General features: G+C 52.1%; 2 protein-coding genes across 7 annotated transcripts; one reads left to right on the top strand and one right to left on the bottom strand.

Annotated features, from left to right (window-relative positions):
- The first annotated feature begins 5,020 nt into the window (after window positions 1-5,020).
- Window positions 5,021-7,933, top strand: LOC111158859 (NHP2 ribonucleoprotein). 2 transcript variants are annotated; one of them, XM_022521155.1, is made up of 4 exons: window positions 5,021-5,243; window positions 5,323-5,392; window positions 6,900-7,005; window positions 7,583-7,933. In XM_022521155.1, exons 1-4 carry the CDS (start codon window positions 5,078-5,080, stop codon window positions 7,706-7,708), a joined length of 468 nt encoding a protein of 155 aa, XP_022376863.1. In that variant the 5' UTR covers window positions 5,021-5,077; the 3' UTR covers window positions 7,709-7,933. The 2 variants fall into 2 exon arrangements, with proteins under 2 accessions (XP_022376863.1, XP_022376864.1); XM_022521156.1 differs by lacking the exon at window positions 6,900-7,005 and having other exon boundaries at window positions 5,041-5,243; window positions 7,583-7,693.
- An 847-nt stretch (window positions 7,934-8,780) lies between these two features.
- LOC111158857 (required for meiotic nuclear division 5 homolog B) lies at window positions 8,781-24,527 on the bottom strand. 5 transcript variants are annotated; one of them, XM_022521151.1, is made up of 10 exons: window positions 24,353-24,527; window positions 19,822-19,972; window positions 13,152-13,297; window positions 12,887-13,027; window positions 12,279-12,379; window positions 11,944-12,110; window positions 10,875-11,040; window positions 9,646-9,748; window positions 9,392-9,546; window positions 8,781-9,308 (listed from the first exon to the last, which is right to left on the bottom strand). In XM_022521151.1, exons 2-10 carry the CDS (start codon window positions 19,958-19,960, stop codon window positions 9,245-9,247), a joined length of 1,182 nt encoding a protein of 393 aa, XP_022376859.1. In that variant the 5' UTR covers window positions 19,961-19,972; window positions 24,353-24,527; the 3' UTR covers window positions 8,781-9,244. The 5 variants fall into 5 exon arrangements, with proteins under 5 accessions (XP_022376859.1, XP_022376860.1, XP_022376858.1 ...); XM_022521152.1 differs by lacking the exon at window positions 24,353-24,527 and adding an exon at window positions 24,139-24,294; XM_022521150.1 differs by lacking the exon at window positions 24,353-24,527 and adding an exon at window positions 24,043-24,096.
- Window positions 24,528-25,330: the final 803 nt, after the last annotated feature.

Here is a 25,330-nt window from a genome sequence, read left to right as displayed (position 1 = left end):
TACAACCCAGCAATCGCACTACTGGGTATTTACCCTAAAGATACAAATGTAGTGATCCGAAAGGCCATGTGCACCCGAATGTTTATAGTGGCAATGTCCACAATAGCCAAACTATGGAAAGAACCTAGATGTCCATCAGCAGATGAATGGAGAAAGAAGATGTGGTATATATACACAATGGAATACTATGCAGCCATCAAAAGAAATGAAATCTTGCCATTTGCGACAATGTGGATGGAACTAGAGGGTATTATGCTGAGCGAAATAAGTCAATCAGAGAAAGACAATTATCATATGATCTCCCTGATATGAGGAAGTTGAGAGGCAAAGTTGGGGGAGGAGTGAGGGGTAGGAAAGGAATAAATGAAACAAGATGGGATCGGAAGGGAGACAAACCATGAGACTCTTAATCTCACAAAACAAACTGAGGGTTGCCGGGGGTAGGGAGTAAGGGAGAAGGTGGTTGGGTTATGGACATTGGGGAGGGTATGTGCTATGGTGAATGCTATGAAGTGTGTAAACCTGGTGATTCACAGACCTGTACCCCTGGGGCTAATAATACATCATAGGTTGATAAAAAATTAAGAATTTTTTTAAAGTCTTCCTCAATTTAAAAATGGGCAAAAGATCTGAACAGACATTTCTCCAAAGGAATGCAAATAGCTTATTGGAAAGTTGCTCATGATCATTAGCCACCAGGGAAATCCAAATGAAAACCACAGGGAGATTGAATTTTACAACCACTGGAATCACTACAATAAAAAAGTCAGATAACATCAAGTGTTGGTAAGAATTAGAGAAAACGGGAATGCTCATATGTTGCTGCTAGGGACAGAAAATGGTGCAGCCACTTTGGGAAATAGCTTGATGGTTCCCCAGAAAGTAAAACATAGAAGAATTCTAGTTCTAGGTGTATATCCAGGAGAATTGAAAACATATGCCCACACGGAAACTAGAAGCATTATTCCCAATAGCCAGAAGGTAGAAACAGTCACCCATTAACTGACAGATGGATAAAATGCAGAACATCCATACAGTGGAATTTTATGTAATAATATTCACACATGCTGATACCTGCTGCAATGTGGATGAACCCTGAAAACATTACGCTAAGTGAAAGAAGCCAGACACAAAGGCCACATACTATATGATTCCCTTTTGATGGCATGCCCAGAACGGGGAAATCTACAGAAGCAGAAAGTAAATGAGGGGTTGCTTCCAGCTGGGGAGGCTGAGGGGGTCAGAGGGTAATAACCACTGGGTGCAGGGGTTTTTAGTGAAGGGATGAAAATGTCCTCAAATCAATTGTGGTGATGTCAGCGCGACTCACAAAATATGATAAAACCACTGATTTGGGGGCGCCTGGGTGGCTCAGTCGATTAAGTGTCTGCCTTCAGCTCAGGTCGTGATCTCAGGGTCCTGGGATGGAGTCCCGCATAGGGCTCCCTGCTCAGTGGGGAGTCTGCTTGTCCCTCTGCCTCTCCCCCTGCTTGTGCTCTCTCTTTCTCTCTCCTAGTCTCTCAAATAAATAAGTAAAATCTTTTTTTTTTTTAAAGATTTTATTTATTTATTTGTCAGAGAGAGAGAGGGAGAGAGAGCAAGCACAGGCAGACAGAATGGCAGGCAGAGGCAGAGGGAGAAGCAGGCTCCCTGACGAGCAAGGAGCCCGATGTGGGACTCGATCCCAGGATGCTGGGATCATGACCTGAGCCAAAGGCAGCTGCTTAACCAACTGAGCCACCCAGGCGTCCCTAAATAAGTAAAATCTTAAACACACACACACACACACACACACACACGCACTGATTTGTACACTTTAAATAGGCAACCTGTATGGTTTGTGAATTTCATCACAATTAAAAAAAAAAAAACCCTCCCCAGCTTTTCAAAAGATGGGACCTTAGTGCATCTGGGTCTAGCTTTCTCACTTTACAGACAAGGGGCTGAAGCCTAGAGAGTTTAAATGAATTGCCCAAGGTCACTTGTCCTTCAGAGTCCTGGTCTACTGCCCATTGGGCATAGCCATATTGTCTCACCCAGTCTACACTGCTTCAAGTGAGCTCCAATGGTCGTTAGAACAAAATCAGCGAAGTCACAGAAGCCACTTCACACTCAGCACAGAGGTCTGAGCCTGGTTTTTAAAATGCAGGGGGGTGGGGTAGGGAAGGCACCTGGATGGCTAAGCATCTGCCTTGGGATTGGCTCTGGTCATGAGGGGCCTGGGATCAAGCCCCACATCGGGCTCCCTGCTCAGTGCAGAGCCTGCTTCTTCCTCTCCCTCTGCTGCTCCCCCTGCTTGTGCTTTCTGTCTCTCTGTCAAATAAATAAAATCTTTAAAAAAAAAAATGCATGGTGGGGCACCTAGGTGGCTCTTCCAGTTAAGCATCTGCCTTCAGCTCGGGTCATGATCTCAGGGTCCTGGAATGGAGCCTCATGTCCAGCTCCCTGCTTGGTGGGGATCCTGCTTCTCCCTCTCCCTCTGCAGCTCCCCCAGGTTGTGCACACACTCTCTCTCCCTCTCAATCTGTCAAATAAACAAAATATCTTAAAAAAATAATGCATGGTGTAGTTGAGTGAGGACGTATCCCAGGGCACAGAGTGTAGGCTTGCAGACAAGTGGACCTAGATGGGAATCTAACTTTGTGTGAGCAGGACCGAGCTATTTAGCCTGCGAGCCTCCATAAATTGTGAATAACAAAGGTATTCTTTGTGAGGAAAGGATGAAATATTCCGTGTAATGTGCTTGGCACATTAAGTGTTGACTTCCTTCCTCCTCCTGCCCTATACGAACAGGGAGGCCTTCACAACGGAGACCTTGGTAAGGTGAGTGAAGCAAAATTTCACTTGAATCAGGTTTCCAGGGGATGGAATCCTCTGCTGGCTGGAGTTCATCCTGCCCCATGCACACATCTTCCCATGGTACCTCTCTTCCCTTTGTGACCCTGACACTTTATCAACGGTCTGACATGGCTGATAACGTTCACAGGAACACCATCAGAACCAGGACTAGAGAAGCACCCTTCAGGGGCACCTGGGTGGTTCCAACAGTGAAGTGGCTGCCTTCTGCTCTGGTAATGATCCCAGAACCTTGCATCATGGGCTCCTTGCTCAGCAGGGGGTCGCCTTCTCCCTCTCCCACTCCCCCTGCTTGTATTCCCTTCTCAGTGTCTCTCTGTCAAATAAGTAAATAAAATCTTTTTTTTTTAAGATTTTATTTATTTGAGAGAGAGTGAGCATGAGAGGGAGAAGGTCAGAGGAAGAAGCAGACGCTCCACAGAACTGGGAGCCCGATGTGGGAATCGATTCCGGGACTCTAGGATCATGACCTGAGCTGAAGGCAGTTGCCCAACCAACTGAGCCACCAAGGCGCCCCAGTAAATAAAATCTTTTAAAAAATTATTTTTTAATTCCAAAGTGAGAACATTTATAAAAGGTCATTATCCTGTTAGGTTGTGCATACAAATTTTGTTTACTTTCAAACTGTTTTTTCATTGCTTATAGAACTCATTTGCATTATTCAATTGATGTATGTTTCTATTTCTCTTTCTTTCTTTGTCAGAGAGAGAGAGAACACAAGCAGGGGGAGCAGCAGGCTGAGCAGACAGAGGGAGAAGCAGGCTCCCCGCTAAGCAGGGAGCCTGATGTGGGACTTGATTCCAGGATGGTGGGATCAAGACCCGAGCCAAAGGCAGCCGCTTAACCGACTGAGTCACCCAGGCGCCCCTGACATACGTTTCTATTTGTTAAAATTATTTGGGGTCCAAGGTTAGAATGGATTGGCTCCCGATTTTTCTCACTGAAATGCAAAATAGAAAAATCCGACTTGTTTTTTATTGAACGACTTTGCACTTGGTTCCAGGGTTAAAAGTTCAATTTTTAAGTTGGCTTAACAAACCCATCCTCCCAAGGGCCACCTGCATACTCCTGAAGTTCCACTTACGGGCCTGTCCCGCCACCCACCGCAAAAATGTCAGGCCTTCCACACCCGGTCAAAGGCAATTAATTCGTAGCAAAGATATAATCCCTAACCATACAGTTTTCCAAGACACGGTGGAAGAAACTAGCCAGACGTACGAGATCCACGCCAGTCTGGGCCTGCTCACCTCCCAGGCATCCGCATCTACTAACGCTCTAGGGTTACCTGCAGAGGGGACGCCTGCTCGCAGCTGTCCCCCACCGCGCCCCACAGCCCAGGGCCGGCGCCCCCAGTGCTCCCGTGGGGGTGGGGTGGCTCACGCTCTCCGCCCCACCCCCCCCCGCCGGCTTCTCGGCCAGACCTTGGATTGTGCGTAAAGCCAGGCAGCCGGGCAGCCCTGGGAACTAGGAGGAAAACAAAGGGTCAGGGGCTGTCGGCAGGGACCGCAGTTTCAGGTAAGGCGGCAGAAGGGACCCTCTCTCGGGGCTAACATGAGCAGGTCGCTGCGGGAAGAGAGACGTTCGTGAGTGGGGCGGTGGGGAGCACAGAGTGCGAGCACCCGCGCTAGAACCGAAGCAGCCTTGAGCCGCGCAAGGTTCTCACTTCACTTTGGCACCTGCGGCACCTCGCCCAGGACCACGTGACGGTCAGATCCCTCCCAGGTTTAGAATCCCCATTCTTCCGCTCCGTCGCAGACCCTGCCCCTCAGGCAGGAGGATCCTGACGTGGTTACGCCCCCACCACCACCGCCACCGCCACCTCCACCTCCTCCTCCTCCTCCTCCTCCGCTCCCAGTACGTGCGGGGCGGGGCTCTCCGACCAGCCCCAGCCTGCGGCCTCATTCTTTCCCGCCCTCGCCGGGCCCCGCCCCCCGCCGGGCCCCCGCCCCCCGCCGGGCCCCCGCCCCCTGCCTCCGAGTCCCCTGGACGAGTCCCGCCTCTGAAGTGCTCCGCCCCTCCGCCCGAGACTCTGCCCCCGGGTCTGTTTGTAAGGAGCTGAGCCTCAACGATTGGTTGGAGTCAGAGACTTCATTCCCTAATTGGCTGTGGTGCACGGCCGGCTTTCCGCAGGACGCGGTGACCCGGAAGTGGTTCTGAGGCCCGGGCCGCGTGGAGCCCCCCCCCCCCCGGCGAGGGCTACCTAGTTTCCGCGGCCGCCGCGATGACCAAAATAAAGGCAGATCCCGACGGGCCGGAGGCTCAGGCGCAGGCGGAGGCGTGCCTCGGGGAGCGTACTTACCACGAGCTGCTGGTGAACCTGAACCCCATCGCGCAGCCCCTGGCCTCTCGCCGTCTCACGCGGAAGCTCTACAAGTGCATCAAGAAAGGTGCTGCGGCCGCCGCGGAGGCCGGTGGTGGCGCGGGCGGCGGGCCGAGGCCCCCCGACTGACTTCTCTGTCGTTGCAGCCGTAAAGCAGAAGCAGATTCGGCGCGGGGTGAAGGAGGTTCAGAAGTTTATCAACAAAGGCGAGAAAGGGTAAGCACCCCCCCCCGCGCGCGCGTTTTGCGACTCTACCGGGGAGGTGCTCGGGAAAGTCTGTGAAGGTGGTCCGCTCCCTCCGCACGAGGTATTCGGGCCCCGGGTGGGTTCCCTCCAGTACACGTCACTCGCCAGGGCTCGAAGGAACGCCACCGGGAAAGTGAGTTCCGGGGAAAGCGCGCGAATAAGGCAGCTCGCACAGGGTCGAGCCCAGCGTCCTCCACTCATGGAGCGTCCAGAGAGGACTGTGAAGGGCTGTACAGGCTGCAGTGAGAATGCCTTCATGACCTCGTTCTGGCCTCCAGGCCAAGCAGTAAACCCTTCCGAGGACGGGACGAAGCCTCTCGGTGTTTCACATCTGGAAGTATGCGCTGCATTGTTGGTGCTTAAGAGCGGAGTCGCGCTGGGGGCTGTGATGCTCAGTGGGAAGTCTGGTCTAGGGCGCGGGGCTTTCTACCAGAAGATACTGGTCCCAGGCTGGAGAGAGGGTAGTGGTGGACAGAAGCCTGGCCTTCTCCTGGGGCTTCCTAAGCCATGATAGACTGAGTGTTTGTACTCAGAGCTTGGACGCTTGGAAGGGAGAGGCCAGGCAGGAGAGAACAGATTTGGGATTTGTGCACACACACATGGCACCTGACGCCCTGGCTGTGGCCCAGGTCAGCCAGGGAGAAGGTGCGGCCAAGGGTCAGGCTGTGAGGAGCACCAGCGCTGAAAAGCCACTGGAAGGGGTGCCGGCAGCACAGCCTGGAAGGCAAAAGGAAACCTAGGAGAGTGGGCCCAGTACGTGGAACTAAGAGCTCTTTCCTTGCATTTGTCTCTCGCCCCTCTCTGGACAATATTCTTCCTTGGTGTCTTCAGGATTCCCAAGGCCCTTGCCCCAGAGCCCTGACACCTTGCCAGCCAGGAGTCCTACCTGACGGCTCTCTGGCAAGCCTTCATTGCTTCCCTGTGACTCTTGGGACAAGCTCAGGCTTCCCAGCCTGGCATTCAAGGCCCCGAGGTTCTGCTGCTGCCAGTCTCTCTAGCCTCCTTGTCTGCCCCCATCACTACCCTGGATTTCAAAGCCATCCCAGGCCCCCATCAGCCAGCTCCTGGGTATGTGCAGTCATTCTGATTCTCTCAGTCTCAGATGCTTTCCCCTCCTCCAGCCCCTCCAAAGGCTGCCTGACACCTTCTTCATTAAGCTTTCTGATCCAGAGTTGCCTCCTGATTCCTTTTTTGGCTGGCTCTCACTCCTTGGTGTCACTCCCATACCTCACCTGTCCCAGTGGAATCCCACTTGTCACCTGTGTGGGGTATTTATTTACTTCTTTGCCAAGAACTAGGGCTCACCTCCCCAGAGGAAGTGATCACCAAACAAATTTGCATGCACTTTCATAAGGTGAGAGATTCACATCTGGGGTCCTTGAGGGCCGGGGGGGGGTGCATCTTCTCTGTCCAGAGGTAGCACTTTCAACTGAAAGAGGGAATGGGCAAGTTAGAAATGGTGTTTCTCTCACTATAGGATCATGGTTTTGGCAGGAGACACGTTGCCCATTGAGGTATACTGCCATCTCCCAGTTATGTGCGAGGACCGGAATCTGCCCTACGTCTATATCCCCTCTAAGACGGTAAGGAACACAAGCCCGCCCCCACCCCTCCCCGATCTTGGTCATAACTGGAGAGGGTCTGGCATCAGGTTGGTCTAGGCAGGCCACAGTGGAGAAATGCAAGCTTTGGAGTTGAGACTGACTTTGCTCTGCTGGTCTCTGGCTCAGTGTCCTTTTTGAAAACTGGGAATCCCCACCCTCGTGGACCATGGGCATGAGAAAAGAGGTGTACGAGGATGTTCTCTGTCCGTGCAGTTGCTGAGCCCATGTTAGTCCTATTTGGTGGTTGCAGTGCTTGGGGAAGGGGGCTGCTGTTCAAGGGACTGGTAGCTGGCCTGATTCTCACATAGAGATGAGGAGAACATAGGCCCTGCCTTGGGCAGCAGCCTCTGAGGCCAGAAGTTCATTCACACTTGCCACAGGGCCATGTAGGCCCACTGTTGCCAGCCCACAGCTTGAAAGTTGGCAGATGGGGCATGGACTGAATTGCACATGTCTGAGGGCTGGATGAAGCCAGTGGGTCAGGGTTTTGTGACTCCCCAGCATACAGGTGGTGCCGCCTTTTTCCCCACATGGCCCTTCTTGCCCTCATCCGTAGGACCTGGGTGCAGCCGCGGGCTCCAAACGCCCCACCTGTGTGATCATGGTCAAGCCCCATGAAGAGTACCAGGAGGCTTATGATGAGTGCCTAGAGGAGGTGCAGGCCCTGCCACCCCCCATTTGAAGGACCTGGGCACCCGCTCCGGAAGCTGCAGGGCTGGCTGTGGGCCAGCTCGATGCCCCTGGGTGCCCGTGCTCGCACCTCTCCCTGGGCCCCCTGCGGCCCGTCTTCCTCCCAGGCTACTCTGCCAGCTCGTCCAGGAAGGCAGAGCTGGCATCTTCTCCCTTCGGCACCAATGCAGACGGTCCCCAAAATGGAGTGTGGGGGAAGTAAATGCTAAGACTAAAGTGTGGTGAGTCCGTGGGTGTTTTTTTCGGCGGCAGCTGCTGGTGGGGCCAAGGAGGTGGTAGGCAGGAGAGAGTGGAAGCAGCCTTTCTCACCAGAGAACCCGAAGGACTCCAAGGGTGTTTGGTGCTGCTGCTGGGCCGGCGGGGCTGTGCCAGACTCCAGCTGAGAACAGACTCTGTGTTGCCCACCCCCGGCTTCCGCCTCCCGCTGATGGGAGCTGTGCCATAAGGCTGCCGGCAGACCCCATGCACAGAAGCCTGCGGCCAGTGTTGCGGACACCCCTATTCCTCTATCCTCCTTCCCCTGCCCCTAAGGGGCTGAAATGCCACTGGGAAACTTCTGGAAGCAATTTAGTCATGTACATAGCACATCTGAAGTACACATATGAAGCTGGAGATGAACCCCAGGCCAACTCTCCTGCTTGCCATAATGACCCCGGTGACCCGGGCCCTTTAAGCATCTCAGGCTTCAGGTGCCTTCCTGCTCTCCAAGGCCCAGCACGGGGCTTAGTGGGGACACACAGCAACAGAGCTCCAGACACCGTGGAGTCAACTGCAGAGAGCTTGGGATGGAGGGTTGGATCCAGTTTCGATTCCGAACTGTCTCCTTTACAAGCTGTGAGTCCCGTAGGGCAAGTCAGCGCACCTTCTAAGATCCTCAAGCACTGCTTCCCAGTAAGGAGGGTGCAGGACTGGATATATTTTTGTGTAAAAGCCTCTGGCCCAGGGTCTGGTGCGACCCCTGGGCCTTTTTGTCACCCAGTCAGAGATGCAGCACGCTGAGTTCTCTCTGGGTGCGGTGGGCGTGCAGTAATTCCCTGTCGGTGAAGCCAATAAGTCAGGTAAAGTAAGGAGAAGGCCTGTGAATATATTTGCTCACTTATAAAACCAGGGCACTGGGTTTGAACCCGGACTATTTACAGTGGGAATGGATACATACAGTCGTGAGGAAGAACCACGGCTCCGGCGCCAGGTGCTGGCAGGACTGGAAGCGACCTGACTGGGGCAGGGTTGAAAAAATGTCTGCGTAGCTGGCCAAGTGCTTTGCTTCTCTGTTGGCTGCTACAAAGTCACTGGCATACAGAAACAGGGCAGCCGCAGGAGGACAGAGGCCTGTGTCCCTACCCTTGCAGCCAAGGAGCCAGCTGCCCGGCACAGATGGGCTCCTCTCCCTTCTTGGCCTCTGTTCATGGTGGTGCTCAGCATTTGCTCTGAAATGAACCACAGTCTACTGAAGCCAACCACCCCCACGGAGACAGAGCAAGGCTCGTGGGTGGAAAACCCCTCTGACAAAGTTCCTTCAAGGCAGGTATCAGAATATGATGCGTTTGCCATCTGCTGGGTTCTGCTCCATGGGGCAGTAGGGACACTTCAGCCTGCAGAGGGAGAATGGAGAATGTCTCAGGGGCTGGCCATCAGGGGAGCCGAGCCAGGATGGGGCAGAGCACAGGGAACTTACTTTCCTCCATTAATGAGCTTGTTGAGGGCGTCCCGGGAGATCACGTGGCCACAGATGAGCTTAATGGGAGGGTTGGAATCGGAGGTCTGCTGCCGGAGGATGGGGCAGGCGAACACTGAGTGGTACCAGCACTTCATGCCGAGTTCGATCTCAATCTGGGGAGGCCAGAGGAGGGGTGAGTCCCACTGCCAGCTGTGGCTGTCCTTCCCAGGGCCTTCTGCCTGCCCCCCACAGCCCCCCGCGCCAGGCCTCACCGGTAGCTCGTCCTTGTGACTCCAGACCCCCGTGCACTGCCTCTGCTCAATCACAGCCTTGATGTTCATCAGCACAGGCAGCGCCACACAGCCAGAGGCAAAGCTGCGGAACAAAGAGCAAGGACTGCAGTGGCCCAGAACCAGAGCCCGGCACACCGTCCTCAGCCTGTGTCTTAGGGCGGGGTTCTAAAGTGGCACATATCAGACTGATCCTTGAAAGTCTCCCCAGTTGCTCATAAAGTGCCACATAGGTAGTTATGTGTGTCCGACTCTAGAGTCATTCTAATGCACCCCCAAGTTTGACGACCTATGGGAAAGACAAAAGAAAGATGCAGGGGGCAGATACCAGCTCATCCAAACCATTGGAATGCCACTGGTGTGATGGGGACAGTAATCAGCTTGAAAGGGCCCCAGCCTGTCCGCCCCACCCTGCTGTCATGCACCTCTGTGACAGGTCATCATCAGTGAGGGCACTCAGACACGGGGTAGATCCTAATCTCACAGGGACTCCAGCAGGGGCGGGGCATTGACTGGCTGGGCTAAATACCTTTGCTGTGCCCGAGAACCATCCTGAGCTGTCCCCAGTGTTCCAGCTGGGAAACACTGTTCTTTAACCAGAATCCTTCCCCCTGGGGTAGGGCAGGAGGGGACGTGCCACTCTCCACTGTAGTGCAGGGTGGGATTCTGGGACCAGGTCCACGTGCTCTTTATTCCCCATCAGGCCCTGGGCAAGTCCACGCTTGCCTGGGGCCTGTGTGTTCTGTCATCTGTAAACCAAGCGTAACTACCTGGAATTCCCAGGGCCTCGTGGAGTCCTGAGAACATCACGGTAAAGGAGCCTCCCAAGGGAAAGGTCTCCACACATGCTACCCAGGCACTTCACAATCTCCCCGATGGCCGGTGGTCAGAGAGGCGGCCAGGCTGCAGAGGCTCCTGTGGTAAGTCAGGGCTGAGGTGGCAGCAGCACAGAGACCTTATTCAAAAGACCTTACAAAAAGGGAACCTTGACCCCACCACTGACCTTGCGGTGACGTCAGGCCACAACTCTTCCTAACCTCAGTTTCTCCAACTGTGAAAATCAGGTAACTCCTACCCAGAAGCATGACTAAGAGAGCCAATTTAGGTCTGAAAGAACCAAGTACTGCCCCTGGCACATGGAATGGCCTCCACAGACTGTTTCACTTGAAACTACTCTCCCACTCGCGCTGCCCCCACGGGGCTGCCAGTACCTGACGCTGAGGGGTGACTCCACCGACAGCCCCAGCAGGGAACAAGCATCCCTGGTAAAGGTCTCGCAGATCTCTGCCCAATGGCTGTTGTCCAGGAGGTGGCAGTAGGGCGACTTCTCCAAACCCAGCCGCAGGTACACCAGGCTGCCCATCATCACCTGGATCTCTGTGGGGCAACCAGGCACAGGTCAGGGCAGCAGGGGGAACGGGTGGAGGTGGCGGGGGCAGCGGGGGCAGAGGGAGAGCAGGCTGGGCCCCTCAGCTCCCAGGCCCCTGAGCAGCAGGACCAGCCTGCAGAGATGCCCTCAGGCAAAACTGGTTTTCGCTAAAGTCCCGTGTGGAGGCGGAGTCTCGGGGCTGCTGCTGCGGGACTGGGACTGGGACAAGCATCAGCTGCAGTCCGACATTCTCTTCCATCCTTCCAAGTGCACCGAGGAGCGGGTCTCAGGTTGGTGCTCACGTTTTTCTTCTCCAACACTAGCTACTCTCCCTTTTAAAAAGCTCTCAGGTGGTATCTAGATTTACTAACTGACAATGCTTGGTTTTTATGCTTTCACAAAATGTGAGGTAATAAACACGGAGGAGTGGAGCTAAAGAACCAGTTACTACGGGTAGGAGTGGTTACTAACGGGGAGCATCTGGAAGGGGAGACTCTAGTCACTGTGGTCTGGAAATCCTGGTGGGATGAAAGGAGGCTGTGGAGAGGTGCTGGGAGAGTCTTAAGGAAACGAATGGGCCGCTGCTAGGTGGGAGAGCTTGGGGCTGAGGTGCAGGGGCACACATTGCCCCGTGTGCTGAGTGCAGGTGTGGCACATGGAGGGTGTGCCCGACCTGAGACGAAGCTGGAAGGGTATGGCAGAGGGGGATGCGGGGTGCAGGGGGAGAGCCCTGAGTCTGGAGTTCACCTGGGAGGCTGTGAGGGAGGGCTCAGAGTTCTCAGATTGGGGAAAGGCATCCTGGTTACAGCCCCTTAGGCAGGGCAGGGACTCACACCCCAAGCCCTGACCCTTGCTAAGGCTGACACCCACCAGAGCCCGGCAGCCCAGAGCCCAGCCCCCTGAGCACTCACCTCGCTGGTGTAGCCGAGCAAATGGCTGAAAGTGCCGGGCATAGCTGAGGGCCTCGAGCTGCTTCTCGGGGCCGCCTGCCAGGAGGCGGATGAAGTGTAGGCGGTGCAGCTTGAACTCCAGGGAGCTGTTGAGCTCGAGCAGGCGCTGCCTGTGGGAGACGGCCCATCTGTGAAGAAAGGGAGCTGGTGGGGCAGGAGAAGGGATCCTGGTGGAGCCGGGATGGAGAGGTGGGCTCCAAAAGCCCAAGGGCTAGAGGCATGTCAAGTACACCAGGTGATGGGAAGACCACAGACGGGCCCCGTCCCCTCACTGGCCCACCTGAGGGCCAACTTACTCCAATGCCGGCCCTAGGTCTTGTTCATGCAGAGCTTCCAGGATTCGATTCAACTCAAGGAAAGGCTGCTTAAAGTCCAAGTCCACATTCAGTGTTGATTCCTGTGGGGAGAGTGCAATCCCACCACTGGAGGACTGTGTTTCCAGAATATTCCAGTTGTGGAAGGCTGAGTGTTGCGGGCTGGCCTCCCTGGAGTGCAGACTACAAAACCCACCCCAGCCCCAGGATTCTAGAGACCTGTGTTGAGCATGGTAAGAAAGTTATTCTTCAGTCCTCTTAATCATATTGAGAAAGTACCCTTACTTCTACTGCTTGTGTGTTTGTAACACTTAACAAGTGCCACTTTGTCATGTTACTAATCTCCCTTTTCAAGAAAGCAGTATCAGGCCTCAACTCAGAACCCTGACGGGCAACCGAACCCAGCTAGAGGTTCATGACTTCACTTGCCATCGTATATATTTGTGGAGCTAGCTTCTATTGATGGCAGGGGCAATGATTTCCCTTCTAAAATCAGTGTATAGAAAGCATGACAGGAAGCAAATCGAAAGCCAACCACGAAGCAGAAGCAGAAGAGGCTGCTTCTAGCACCTTCGTGGAGAGGCCGTTACCTGGCACAGCTCCTCGGCGACGCTGAGCATGCCTTGCTGGTACAGGTGCTCCACGATGGCCGTCTGCAGGATCTGCTGCTGCTTCTCCCTCGAGTCCCACACCGCGTCAGAGACCACACCGCAAATCTCTGAGTCAAAGTTCTGCCGAGGACAAGAGACAAGGCCCTGTGACTCAGCGTTCTCATTTCCTGCTGAGCACCCCCAGCCCCAGACACCAGCCCTGGGGTTCACCCACCCCCCCGCCCAAGGCTGCCCACACACTCACTCTGTCGATGGCTTTGCCCACTCGGGAGACGCTGCTGTGAATGTCCTTGTGGTCCGAAGCCAGCTTCTGCACAGTGTCTTTGATCTTCCGGCAGCACTGGGACATCACCAGGGAGAGGGTGGCTGACAGAGGGGTCCCCTGGAGGGCTACAGGGAAACACAGGCAGTGAATCAGGACACAGAGCAGCACACCTGGTCCCTCCTGGCTCTCTTCTCAACACCAGCCTGGAGGCCCAGGACGCAGCCCCAAACCCCAGGGTGAAAGACCCCGGCTTCCGTCCCAGGTCCTGCCACTCTAACTGCATGCCTTGGAATTGGTCAAGTGGGCCAAGTGGCGTCATCTCTCGGTTCATTCATGCAGTGAAAGGACCTGCCCTGTCTGTTGCTATGAAATGTAGATGATTCGGCACGTCCTATGGGAAAGTACTTTATTTTAGCTTCTTTAATCCTCCCCACCATGCTCTGCAGCAGACACTGTTAGTATCCCGTCCTGTAGCTGGGGAAGCTGAGGCCATGACTTGCTAGGTGACAGCAATGACAGAGCTAAAACACCTGCTCCTCACCACCACACCAGACGGCTCTTCACTGTCTTGAGTCAGATGCCACGTGCAAGGCGGCTTTGGGCCATAAGGCACTATCCCCATGTTAGTGCCTCTTACCAACCCAGAGATACTGCCGGGGAAGTTCAGGATATTTCTGGCTCAGGACTCCCAGCCTGCAGTGGTTTCCACTGCCACAGCTGGGCTAGAACCAGACCCACTGCCAAGAGCACATGGGACTCAGAAGAGAGGAGGACAGACAGAGCATCCGCCCCTTCCTCCAGCCCAGCACCAGTGCACCTTCTTTAGATGGCAGCGCCTTGGTTCAGGGAAAGAAATGTGACCCAAGAGAGCCAGGGAGGGTCTCAGCTCCAAGACCAGAAGCCCTGGAAGAGACATGCATCTACCAAGTCACTGAACACACAGAATGGGAACTGGAGCTACTGGAGTACCGGGACCTCCTCGGGGGAGTGGGGGCACTGCTCTGAGAATGAGGACAGTGTAGACTGAGGGGATCACACAGGCACTTGGATCCAGGGGGGCCTGGACATTTCAGTCACCTGAGTCCACAAATCCAGTGTCCCCCACTCCCACCTGTTCATTTAAGCTGGTCTGAGCTGGGTTTCTGGTACCTGTAACTGAATGCCTTCTGACAAATACCACCAGGAAGCGGGGGTGGGGCCTCACACAGGGAGATGGGCAGCCCCCCGACACCTTTCTATTAAAGTAAGCTCCAGGCCCACCATGGGGCTTAAACTCATGATCCCAAGATCGAAAGTCACGTGCTCCACTGGCTCAGCCAGCCAGATGCCCTGAAACCAATGCCTTTTAACTTGAAATCCCCAATCTTCCCTGCCCAAGGACCCCCCTGAAACCAGGAGCGCTGTCAAACCCCCATCGGAGAACACACGGTCTCCCTGTAAACAGCCTGCAGCAGGCCACCGCCATCTGTCAACCAATGGCACCGCATAGAGTGTTTCAGCCCCGCAAGAGGAACCCATCCTAGGGCCCGGTTAACCTGCCATCGAAGCAAAGACCCCAGCCTGGCATCTACCACAGCATGGCACAACCACACGATGCAATGGGAAGCAACCAAGTGCAAGAACAAGGCAGAATTCTACGTAGTGAGACAGAACATTCTCCAAGACAAACTGGAGGAAGAAAAGCAAGATGCAGGAAAGCGTGCACTTGAGCCTAGGGGGCAGGGGGGACAGACGCACATGCCACCTCCGTGTGCACACAGATGCTGTCTGGAAGGGCACCTGAGACACTGGGCACAGGGGTGCTTTGGGGAGAGGCACACAGGAACTGGGAATCGGGGAGAAAGGGAGACTCACTTTTCACTGTAAGCTCTTTATCGGGGAGAAAGGGAGACTCACTTTTCACCGTAAGCTCTTTTGACCTTGAAGTCTTTTCTATGTGCATGCTTTCTTTAAAAAAAAAAAAAAAAAAAAAAAACTAAAAGGAAACAAACTCTACTTTGTAGATTTATTTTTCACAGAGGTTCAAGGTGTAGCAATTCCGAAAATACTTTCTATGTGGTGCTGGGAGTCAGGCTTCTCACTGTTGCAGAAAAGAGATACAGCTATGGATGGGGGAGGTCTGGGAAGAACCCTGTGATAGGGGACTGAAACTGGAGGTATCAGTATAAATTCATGGCCTGCAACAGAGATCTGTCTGCTAAAAAACCAGAAGCAATGACACTCAGTAACAATCCAGGCCTTGGGTTCCAAATATAATTTTCCACCCAAAGAACATCTCCTTGCAAAAAATTACTTACACCAGGAACTATCTTAATTTGCCAGAAAGTTAGGAAATGCTAAATAATAATAATAATAATAATAAATAAATAAATAAAAAGGATGGGCCATGTGAAAAGAACATCAGAGGAGAAAGAACACAAAAAAGAGTGCAACACTAAATATCCACATGTAGAAGAAGGAAGTTGGACCTTCCACCATATCTAAAAATGAACTCAAAATGGAGCAAAGACCCAAGTGTAAGAGCCAACACTACAAAACTCTGAGAAAACGCACAGGTAAATCTTCGTGGCCTTGCTTTCTTTCTTTTTTAAGATTTTATTTCTTTATTTGACAGAGAGGAAACACAAGAAGGGGGAGTGGGAGAGGGAGAAGCAGGCACCTGAGAGCAGGGAGCCCAACGCAGGGTTCAAACCAAGGACCCTGGGACCATGACCTGAGCTGAAGGCAGACACTTAACAACTGAGCTACCCAGGCGCCCCAAGGCAATGGTTTCTCAAATAAGACAATAAAAACATCAGGAGCCAAGAAAAAATAAATTGGACTTCATCAGTATTACCAACTTTCATGCTTCACTATCAAAAAAGTGAAAAGACAACCCATGTGACAGACTATCCAGTGTGGGCTTAGTATTAAAGAGTATACAAAGAACTCCTACAACTCAACAATAAAAAGAGAAACAACCCAATTAAAAAATGGGGAGCAATGTAAGTAGACAGTTCTTCGATGAGGAAAAACAAATGGTCAACAAGCTCACTCATGAGAAGACGCTCAGCAACGTCAGTCACTAGGAAAATGCAAAAATGCAAAGCAAAACCACAGTACAACAGCCCTTCGTACCTACTAGGATGGTCATAATCAGAAAGACATAAAAACAAGCCTTGGGGGCACCTGGGTGGCTCAGTTGGTTGGGCGACTGCCTCCGGCTCAGGTCAGGATCAAGTCCCACATGGGGCTCCCGGCTCTGCAGGGAGTCTGGTTCTCCCTCTGACCTTCCCCCTTCTCATGCTCTCTCTCTCTTTCATTCTTTCTCTCTCACAAATAAATAAATAAAATATTTAAAAATTAAAAAAAAAAAAAAAGCCTTGGTGAGGATACAGAGAAAGTGGAACCCTCATACACTGTTGGTGGGAATGAGTAAATTTTTGCAGCTACACTGGGTAAAGTTTTCCCATTCCTCAGAAAGCTAACAGAGTCACCATATGACCCAACACAGAAAAGAATCAAGTACTGATTCATGGTACAACAAGTATGAACCTTGAAAACATGCTCGGTGAAAGAAGCCAAACACAAAAGGTCACACATCGTAGGACTGCATTTCTAGGAAGTATCCAGAACAGGTAATCCACAGAGAGAAAGTAGGAAAGTGGTTGCAGGGTCTGAAAGAGGGGGAGAAACGGCGTGACTGTTAGTGGGTAGCATTTGTGTTCAGAGTGATGAAAATGTTCTGAAATTAGACAGTAGTAATAATGGCACAACTCTGTAAATATACTAAAAATCAACTCAAAAACTCTACACTTTAAGAAGGTAAATTTTAGGGACGCCTGGGTGGCTCAGTTGGTTAAGCAGCTGCCTTCAGCTCAGGTCATGATCCCAGCGTCCTGGGATCGAGTCCCACATCGGGCTCCTTGCTCGTCAGGGAGCCTGCTTCTCCCTCTGCCTCTGCCTGCCATTCTGTCTGCCTGTGCTTGCTCTCTCTCCCTCTCTCTCTCTGACTAATAAATAAATAAAATCTTTAAAAAAAAAAAAAAAGAAGGTAAATTTTAATTATAGATCAACTAAAAAAAAGACATAGGAATCAGGGGTGACTGCTGGTCAAATCTAAGACAATTTAAGAATCAAAATAAAGAATAATAGTAATAGATTATAACCCAATGAATAAAATAATCTATGTGGTGTGAGGGCGCCTTGGTGGCTCAGTGGGTTAAGCATCTGCCTTCGGCTCAGGTCATGATCTCAAGAGTCCTGGGATTGAGCCCCGCATCGGGCTCTCTGCTCATCAGGGAGCCTGCTTCCCCCTCTCTCTGCCTACTTGTGATCTCTCTCTCTGTCAAATAAATAAATAAAATCTTAAAAAAAAAAAAAGAATCCACGTGGTGTGAACTGACAATAAGGGGAAAACCAAAGTTGAATGCCAACAACGACAGCTGATCCTTCAACAATATGGGGGTTAAGGGCACCACACCGTGCACAATCAAAAATCTGTATGTAACTTTTGACTCCCCAAAAAGGTAACTAATAGCCTTCTGGTGACCAGAAGCCTTACAGAGAACACAGTCAATTGATACATATTTGGCATGTCACCTGTGTTATATACCGTATTCTTACAATAAAGCTATGAAAAAGACAATGTCATTGAGAAAATAATAAAAAAGGAAAATACATTTACAGTTCTGTACTGTATTTACTGAAAAACAAATCTGCATGTAAGTGGACCCACAAGATCAAACCTATGCTGTGCAATGGCCAATATGAAGGAATGACAGAGCAGGAAAAGTCACCCATGTTGCTTTCTAATAACTGACTGAGGCAAGAAATCATCCCTGGATCAATGCGCTCAAGTACAAGAAAGTGCACATTTACATAGGCTCAAAGCATCTCCCCTCAAATTTCTTACTAATTAACTGTAAAGAAATGTTGTTGTTGGGACGCCTGGGTGGCTCAGTTGGTTGAGCAGCTGCCTTCGGCTCGGGTCATGATCCCAGCGTCCTGGGTTCGAGTCCCACATCGGGCTCCTTGCTCGTCAGGGAGCCTGCTTCTCCCTCTGCCTCTGCCTGCCATTCTGTCTGCCTGTGCTCGGTCTCTCTCCCTCTCTCTCTCTGACAAATAAATAAATAAAATCTTAAAAAAAAAAAAAAGAAATGTTGTTGTTTTTTTTTAAGATCTTATTTATTTGACAGACAGAGATCACAAGTAGGCAGAGAGGCAGGCAGAGAGAGAGGAGGAAGCAGGCTCCCCGCAGAGCAGAGAACCCGATGTGGGGCTCGATCCCAGGACCCTGAGACCATGACCTGAGCAGAAAGCAGAGGCTTTAACCCACTGAGCCACCCAGATGCCCCTTAACTGTAAAGAAAACTTAATTTTACACAAGGAGAACCGGGCCGACACCATCTTAACCAAGTGATCACAGTTCACATCACCAATCAGGGAAAACGAGCTGACACCTTTTACCTCCTGATATGATGCCCTGAGAACCAGATCACTTCCAAAGGAATCCGCTGCCCAAGATGCAACACCTGGGTGAGGAGGAGGACACAGCAGGCAAGTCCAAACCAAGAGATAGTCTGCAAAATCGTTGGCCTTAGTGCTTTGAAAACGTCAGTGTCATGAAAGACAAAGGCAAGTGGGAGAACTGTCCTAGGTTAAAAAACCAAAGATGAGACATGTGAAACTACACACAGCACCTGATTTTGGATTGGCTCCTAGAATGGAGAATAAAATTAAAATGTTTTATGAGTGGCGCCTGGGTGGCTCAGTCTTTAAGTGTCTGCCTTCTGCTCAGGTCACGATCTCAGGGTCCTGGGATCGAGCCCGGAATCGGGCTCCCTGCTCAGCAGGAAGCCTGCTTTTCCCTCTTTCACACCCCATGATTGTGTTCCCTCTCTCACTGTCTATCAGATAAATCAAAATCTTTAAAAAAAAAAAAAGTGGTTTATGAAAACTACTGGACAGTGACAAAACTGAAGAACTGAGCTATATTTATTAGGTCATAATACTGCATTAATGTTTAACTTCTTGATTTAACAATTATACTGTATTTACGTAAAAGAATGCCCGTGACCTTAGGAGATACACACTGAAAGTTTAGGGGCAAAGTGGTATGATAGCTGCAACTTACTTTCAGGTGGTTAAAAAGTAAGAGTAGGCAGGAGAAGTGATAAAGCCAGTATGGCAACGTATCAGCAGTCAATTTTTTCTATAAATCTGAAATGATCTCAAGGTGTCTTAAAAATTCAAAGTAGAAAAGCAAATGGAAGACAAAACATAAAATGAAAATAATCTTAGGTAAACTAATAATTTTTTTAAAAAGATTTTTACTTCATGAGAGACAGAGGGAGAGGGAGGAACAGACTCCCCGCTGAGCAGGGAGCCCGATGTGGGACTCAATCCCAGGACCCCGAGATCATGACCTAAGCTGAAGGCAGATGCTTAACAGAGCCACCCAGGCGCCCGGTAAACTAATAATTTCTGTTGGGCTTTTTGAAATAACTTAGAATGACTCCCATTATCCCACTGAAGGAGGCCTCTGCACCCACAGACTAATGTCCAAACTGTCATCCTTCTAGGAGCCTGTCACCAAGAGGCCTTGGGGGCTCCCAGGCCCCTGGGCAGGCAGACCAGGGGCTCTGGGGGGGCGGTGCGGGGCACTCACCTGCGCTGGCCAGCTCAGCCCGCAGCTGGCCCACATAGTGTAGGAGCTCCTCCAGGCTCTGCTCGCAGTGCTGCCCATAGGTCAGGAACTTCTGCAGGACCTTGTCCACCTCCCTCTCCACACTTGCACACTGCTCCATGGTGACCTCTGCCTGTGGGCGGGAGGGGTCAGCTGCGTCAGGCCCCACCTGGGCTGGGGGGGGGCACGCTGCGGAGGGCTCCCAGATCCCCCTCACCACACCCATGTCATTTATCAACACTCAGCAATTCCTGGCTTAACACAGGTGTCCACGGCACCCATCACCCCAAGCCACGGTGCCCCAGAGAGACCAGGCAGACATAAGGACAGGTGTTTTAAATCATGGTGACAAAATTACTGTTCCCAACTCTTTTCATTCTATAATCCCTGGTCATCTCTTTTTAATCAGAAGAGAGAGCAGGCCTCACATAGTCCTCAGCAGGCAATACTATCTACTAGAAATATGTATGAATACCGCCTATTTTTTCATATCTCATGTATGTTAAGCACCTTCTCTTCAATTAGTGGACTTGGTTTTCCACACACTACAGTGATAGAACCCCTGAAGGCAGCCCTGAATGGCCAATAACTGAAAACCCAGCCTAACGAACAGGTGCCAAGCACGTGGCCCTGATAGGCTTTGTCCACCATTCCGGCCTGTCTCCCCTGCTGCTCACCCTGTGTCTGGCCAACCAGAACCGCTGGTCGTTCCCAGCTCCAGGCTCGGGTTCATGTGGCTTCCTCTCCCAGATATGCTGTCAGCCCTCCCCTTGTCAACTGCTCGAGAAGCCGGCTTATCCTTCCCGGGTCAGCCCAGAAACCACCTCCTCCAGCAGTCATCCCTAGCCTGCTACCACTGCGCTCCTTCCACTTGGCACCCTTCTGTTTCAGTTTTGATCACTGGGTAAGGACCAATCTGAGGGGTCACCTCCCCCACCAGACTAGAACATCTCTGGTTATAACGCACGCTTCCCTCCTCATTACGCCACTGAAAAGAAAGCTGACTTTTCTGGTCCCACCAACAAGGCGCCCTTCCTAAGTCCCTTCCACTCTGGGCCACTGCTCCCCTCTGTTCCAGAGCAGCCTTTGATGGTGACCATGTGAACACCCCTCAAAATGCTGGTGACAGACTTCCCTCCCTATATTTTCATCTAAAGGATTTGAAATGAAGGATTCTCTCAAATGTTCAAATCTGGCCAGCTGTCCATTGTCTCAAAGAAGGGTACAAAGTAATATCAGAAGACTCCCATGGCCAGTGTGACCATCCCAGATTCCCCATTCCCACCAGCACCACCAGTCTTGGCCTCAACCTCCCGGCCCAGCCTACAACCACCATCTCCTTACCAAGTGAGGGATGAATGATGGGGAAATGGCAACCCAGGGCCTGAGATGTGTTTCTGCCCTCTCTCCTTAAGCTGATGTCTTCACACTACAATCTGTAATCATAATCATGATGTCCAGAAGACATGCCTTCCTCTTCACGACCCCTGAGCAAATACCCTATAACTGAAAATGACCCACGATGGGCAAAATACACCAGGGACTCCTGTCTGAAACAGTGTCATAATAATAATTACTACTGCCATTATTAGTTAACATTTCATTGGGGCTTATTATGTGCCAAGCACCATTCTAACGACGCTGCATGCATCAACTAATTTATTTAATTCTTACCAAAACACTATGAGGTAGGTAAAGTTATTAGACCCAGTCTATAGATAAGAGAATGAGACACAGAAAGATTAAATAACTTGCCCAAGGGGACACGGCTGGGAAAGGGAGGCCTGGGAAGTGAAGCCAGGCCTTCTATCCCATTACTCTCTGCACCAGCTCAACAGCCCACCACCTCACCAGGAAGGGAAAGCGGCCAATATCTGTGGTTGGAGTAAGTGTATAGCAGCGATTAATGAAGACAGGAAACAGGAAGTCAACCACAGAGCCTGTGAGATGATCACCTAGGAAACCTGGCAGCACAAGAGAAATGTGTGCCAAGAGTCTGGGCCCCAGGTCACAATTTAGCAAATACAACTACACCTCAAGAAAGGTCAGGACTTCACCAAGGTCAAACAGACTGGCCTTGTCGACACCAACTGAAAACGATGGTATCAGGGAAGCCCAACTCAGCATCTTGGACATATTAAAGAGCCCATGAATGGGATGCTTGGATGGCTCAGTTGGTTAAGCATCTGCCTTCGGCTCAGGCCATGATCTCAGGGTCCTGGGATCCAGCCCCGTTGGGTTCCCTGCTCAGTGGGGAATCTGCTTGTCCCTCTCCCTCTGCTCTTTCCCCTATCCATGCTTGTTTCTGCTCTCTCAAATAAACAAAATCTTTAAAAAAGAAAGAAAGAAAGCTGGGGAAGGAGATGCATATAAGGATTTTCTTTTTTTGTTTTTTAAGTTCTTATTTATTTATTTGACAGACAGAGATCACAAGTAGGCAGAAAGGCAGGCAGAGAGAGAGGGAGAAGCATACTCCCCACCGAGCAGAAAGCCCAATACGGGGCTCGATCCAGGGATCCCAGGACCATGACCTGAGCGGAAGGCAGCCGCCTAACCAACTGAGCCACCCAGGTGCTCCTAGGGTGTGTCTTTAAAAAGAAAAAAAAATCTATGCGTACAACAAAAGACACATGCAAACACATCAGAGTGGTTTCCTATGGTGGGTGGGGGAGGAAGAATGGAGATAAAAGGGAATACATCAATAAATACAGAAGAAACAATTAAATGCCTGAATCAATTAAATGTATAAGGAACTGAGAAGTCTGATTAACTCAATAAAACATCTAAAATAAAATAAAGAAGCTGGGAAACCAGAACTTCTTGCAAGTATCCCACTCAGAAAGTCCAGGAGGCTAACTCAGTCTGTCCATGGTGAGCCACTCTGCTTGAACCCCACTGGGTCACCCTCACCAGGCACTAGGGTGGATGAGTGTGTGAGTCCGTCTGTGACAACTTCATGATGAATCCAGTGGAATTTCATGTCCATTTCAAGCCCTCGTCCCCCAGAAATGTACCCCATACATTTCTGTACAGAAATGACCCACCAGGAGGATTCCTCCAAAACAACACATCAGATGCTGTCACCCTTGACTCAACACCGCATGGCTTGACACACAACCCCTGTGTGATTACACACTGAGTCCTCTGCTCTGTGTCCTCAGCTCTGTGGCACAGTAACTGCCTGTCTACAGGTCTCCCCTGACTAGACAGTGACCTGCTCAGGCCTGGAGGCCAGTTTTTTCCTCTTTCTCCCCGCGGTACCCAGCCCAGGGCCTGGGCCTCGTCCACAGTGGGTGTTCAGTGAATGCCTGCTGATTAAATGAGCATCTACTTCCGAACTCTTGGGCTAGGGGGCTTGGGCTCAAACCTGCAGGGGGGGAATGACAGGAAGAGACAAAACTGAAGTATTAAACCCCCCACTAAGGCATGCATGGGTTTTGTCCCCAGACTTCGGCATCCTGAAACAGAAGGGTCCCTTCTGGGGCTAAAGGGAAGAAGTTTGTGCAAATCACAGACCAGAACTGGACAAAGACACAGAAATCAACAGCCTCCAATGACCCAACTCTTACACTTCTGCACCCCTCAACTCTATCCATTCACCACTCTAGCCACCACTCCTCTGCTTAAAACCCAATAGATTCTTACTGTACTCAGCAAAAAATCCCCCCTCCTTTTTAAAAATTTGTTTTTTTAGTATTCTCTGCACCCAACATGGGGCTGGAATTCAGGACCCAGAGATCAAGAATCGCATGTTCCTGTCTGAGCCAGCCCAACGCTTTTTATGGCCTCAGAAGCTTTACTGGAGTCGACTTCCAACCACCCCTCCAGCCTCACCTACCACTCTCCCCCTCACTGGCCACACTCCAACCACACTAGTCTCCTTTCTGTCCTTGACAGGAGCTTATTTCTGTCTCAGGGCCTTTGCACAGACTGTTCCCTCTGCCTGATACACTCCTCTCCGAAATCTTCCCAGGACTGGCTCCTTATCAGGGTCCAGTGTCCATGTCAACTCTTCTGAGATCTATCTGACGCAGGCCCCTCTGCTCCACCCCCACGCCAGACACTCCATCTTATCACTGTTCCTTTTCTTCACGGCACATCTCTAGTTGAAGTTTCAAATCTTTCTTCTGTCACTAACCAAAACTGGAGGGAGGGCAAAGCCCACCATTTCCCCTAGGCTGCAGCTTCTGCTAGGAGCTTCACCTGCATTAACGCGCAAATGACTGGCAAACTCCGCCTCAGCCTTCCAAAGACCGCGCTCGAATGCCCTGTCTGGCCCCCTCATCCACACCCGGTTACCTCTCCAGCTCCTGGTCCCCACGCCCGAGGACTGAGGAGAAAGCCAGCCCAGGGGCAGGCTGGGGCCGCGGCTTGGTGGTGGCGGAGGTGCTCCGGAGAAGGCCCGGGGCCTGGGAGTCCGGCCGAGCTGCCGCCCCCCGCGCCGCCGTCGGCCGTCCCGGGGCACCTCGCCCTCCGCCCGCACCTCCCCGCCCGGAAGCCAGTCAGCTCTCACCTGATCCCCGCAGCTGGGACCTTGGCTTCCGGCGCGTCTGTCATCGGAACCGGAAGCCACGGCGGTTGCTCGCCGGATCTGGACCCGCCCACTCACGGCCGCGCGGAGGGGCGGCCGTCCCGCGGAACAGCGGCTTCCGGTCCGAGCGCCGCGCTTCCCCCTGCCGCGCGGCTAGAGTGGAGTCGCCTGAAGGAACACGGCTGCGGCTGGAAGCCCGGCCTCCCGCCGTTTGACTGTCGCCCGCGGGCTTCACCGGGTACCCAGAGCCGCAGGCCGGGGCCGCGACCATCCGTCCCGGCCGGAAGGAACTGGACAGACCCACGTGCGCGTCCGCGGGGGTGCGCGGGCCTGGGGGCCCGGCTTCCCCCTCCTCCCCGAGATCCCAGCGCCCCACCTCCGCTTTCGGAAACCGAAACCCGGAAGGACTGTGCCTTCCCCGCGCCCTGCCTTTCGCCTTCCTGCAGTGAAGACAAACCCAAACTGCAGAGTGTTTGCTAGGGGTCCAAGGGTTCAGCTTTCCTGCTATGGCTCCTTGGTGCCTTCTTTGAAATACCAGCTGATCTTTAAAAGAAAAGTTTTTTTCTACCCGGCCTCGCTGGTCCCCTAAGCCTGTACTTGATCTACCCACTGGGTATTCAACAGGAGGATTTTGCTGGGGGTCCCAGCCTCTGTCTTGCCGCCCTCCGTGACCGACCACCTTGGGGGCCGAGGGGGGGATTGCATAACCGTTTTAAGGAGGAAGGGTAAAGGTTAGGAAGAAAGAGAAAGGCGGTGACCCCAAACGCAGGGCAGGGCTCAATTCACGATCCTCCCAGGCCCCCTTGCTATGTAGGGGAGGGGCAGAGAAGCCCCCTCCTACCCCCATTTCCCCCGCAGGCCTCAGGGACTTTGACTAGAAACAGGCTCTATTTCTGTTTCCCCGACTTCCTTCTCCCTGTTGGGGCCAGTTGTCATTGCAGAGCAACCTCTCCTCCAACC

Source organism: Enhydra lutris, unplaced genomic scaffold (genome assembly GCF_002288905.1).
Source record: "Enhydra lutris kenyoni isolate GAN:26980312 unplaced genomic scaffold, ASM228890v2 scaffoldscaffold64, whole genome shotgun sequence".
Lineage (NCBI taxonomy): Eukaryota > Metazoa > Chordata > Mammalia > Carnivora > Mustelidae > Enhydra > Enhydra lutris.
The sequence above is the reverse complement of the archived record's forward strand: the minus strand, read 5'-3'. Positions and strand labels throughout refer to the sequence as shown.

What these genes read in the sequence shown, in the direction of transcription:
- LOC111158859 (XM_022521155.1), top strand. Translation starts at nt 5,078, where the DNA reads ATGACCAAAATAAAGGCAGATCCCGACGGGCCGGAGGCTCAGGCGCAG. An exon ending in CTACAAGTGCATCAAGAAAG is followed by an intron (nt 5,244 to 5,322) that starts GTGCTGCGGCCG and finishes CTGTCGTTGCAG; the next exon opens with CCGTAAAGCAGAAGCAGATT. An exon ending in ATCAACAAAGGCGAGAAAGG is followed by an intron (nt 5,393 to 6,899) that starts GTAAGCACCCCC and finishes CTCTCACTATAG; the next exon opens with GATCATGGTTTTGGCAGGAG.
- LOC111158857 (XM_022521150.1), bottom strand. An exon ending in TCGCCGAGGAGCTGTGCCAG is followed by an intron (nt 12,380 to 12,886) that starts GTAACGGCCTCT and finishes CTCTCCCCACAG; the next exon opens with GAATCAACACTGAATGTGGA. An exon ending in GACCTAGGGCCGGCATTGGA is followed by an intron (nt 12,111 to 12,278) that starts GTAAGTTGGCCC and finishes CTTTCTTCACAG; the next exon opens with ATGGGCCGTCTCCCACAGGC.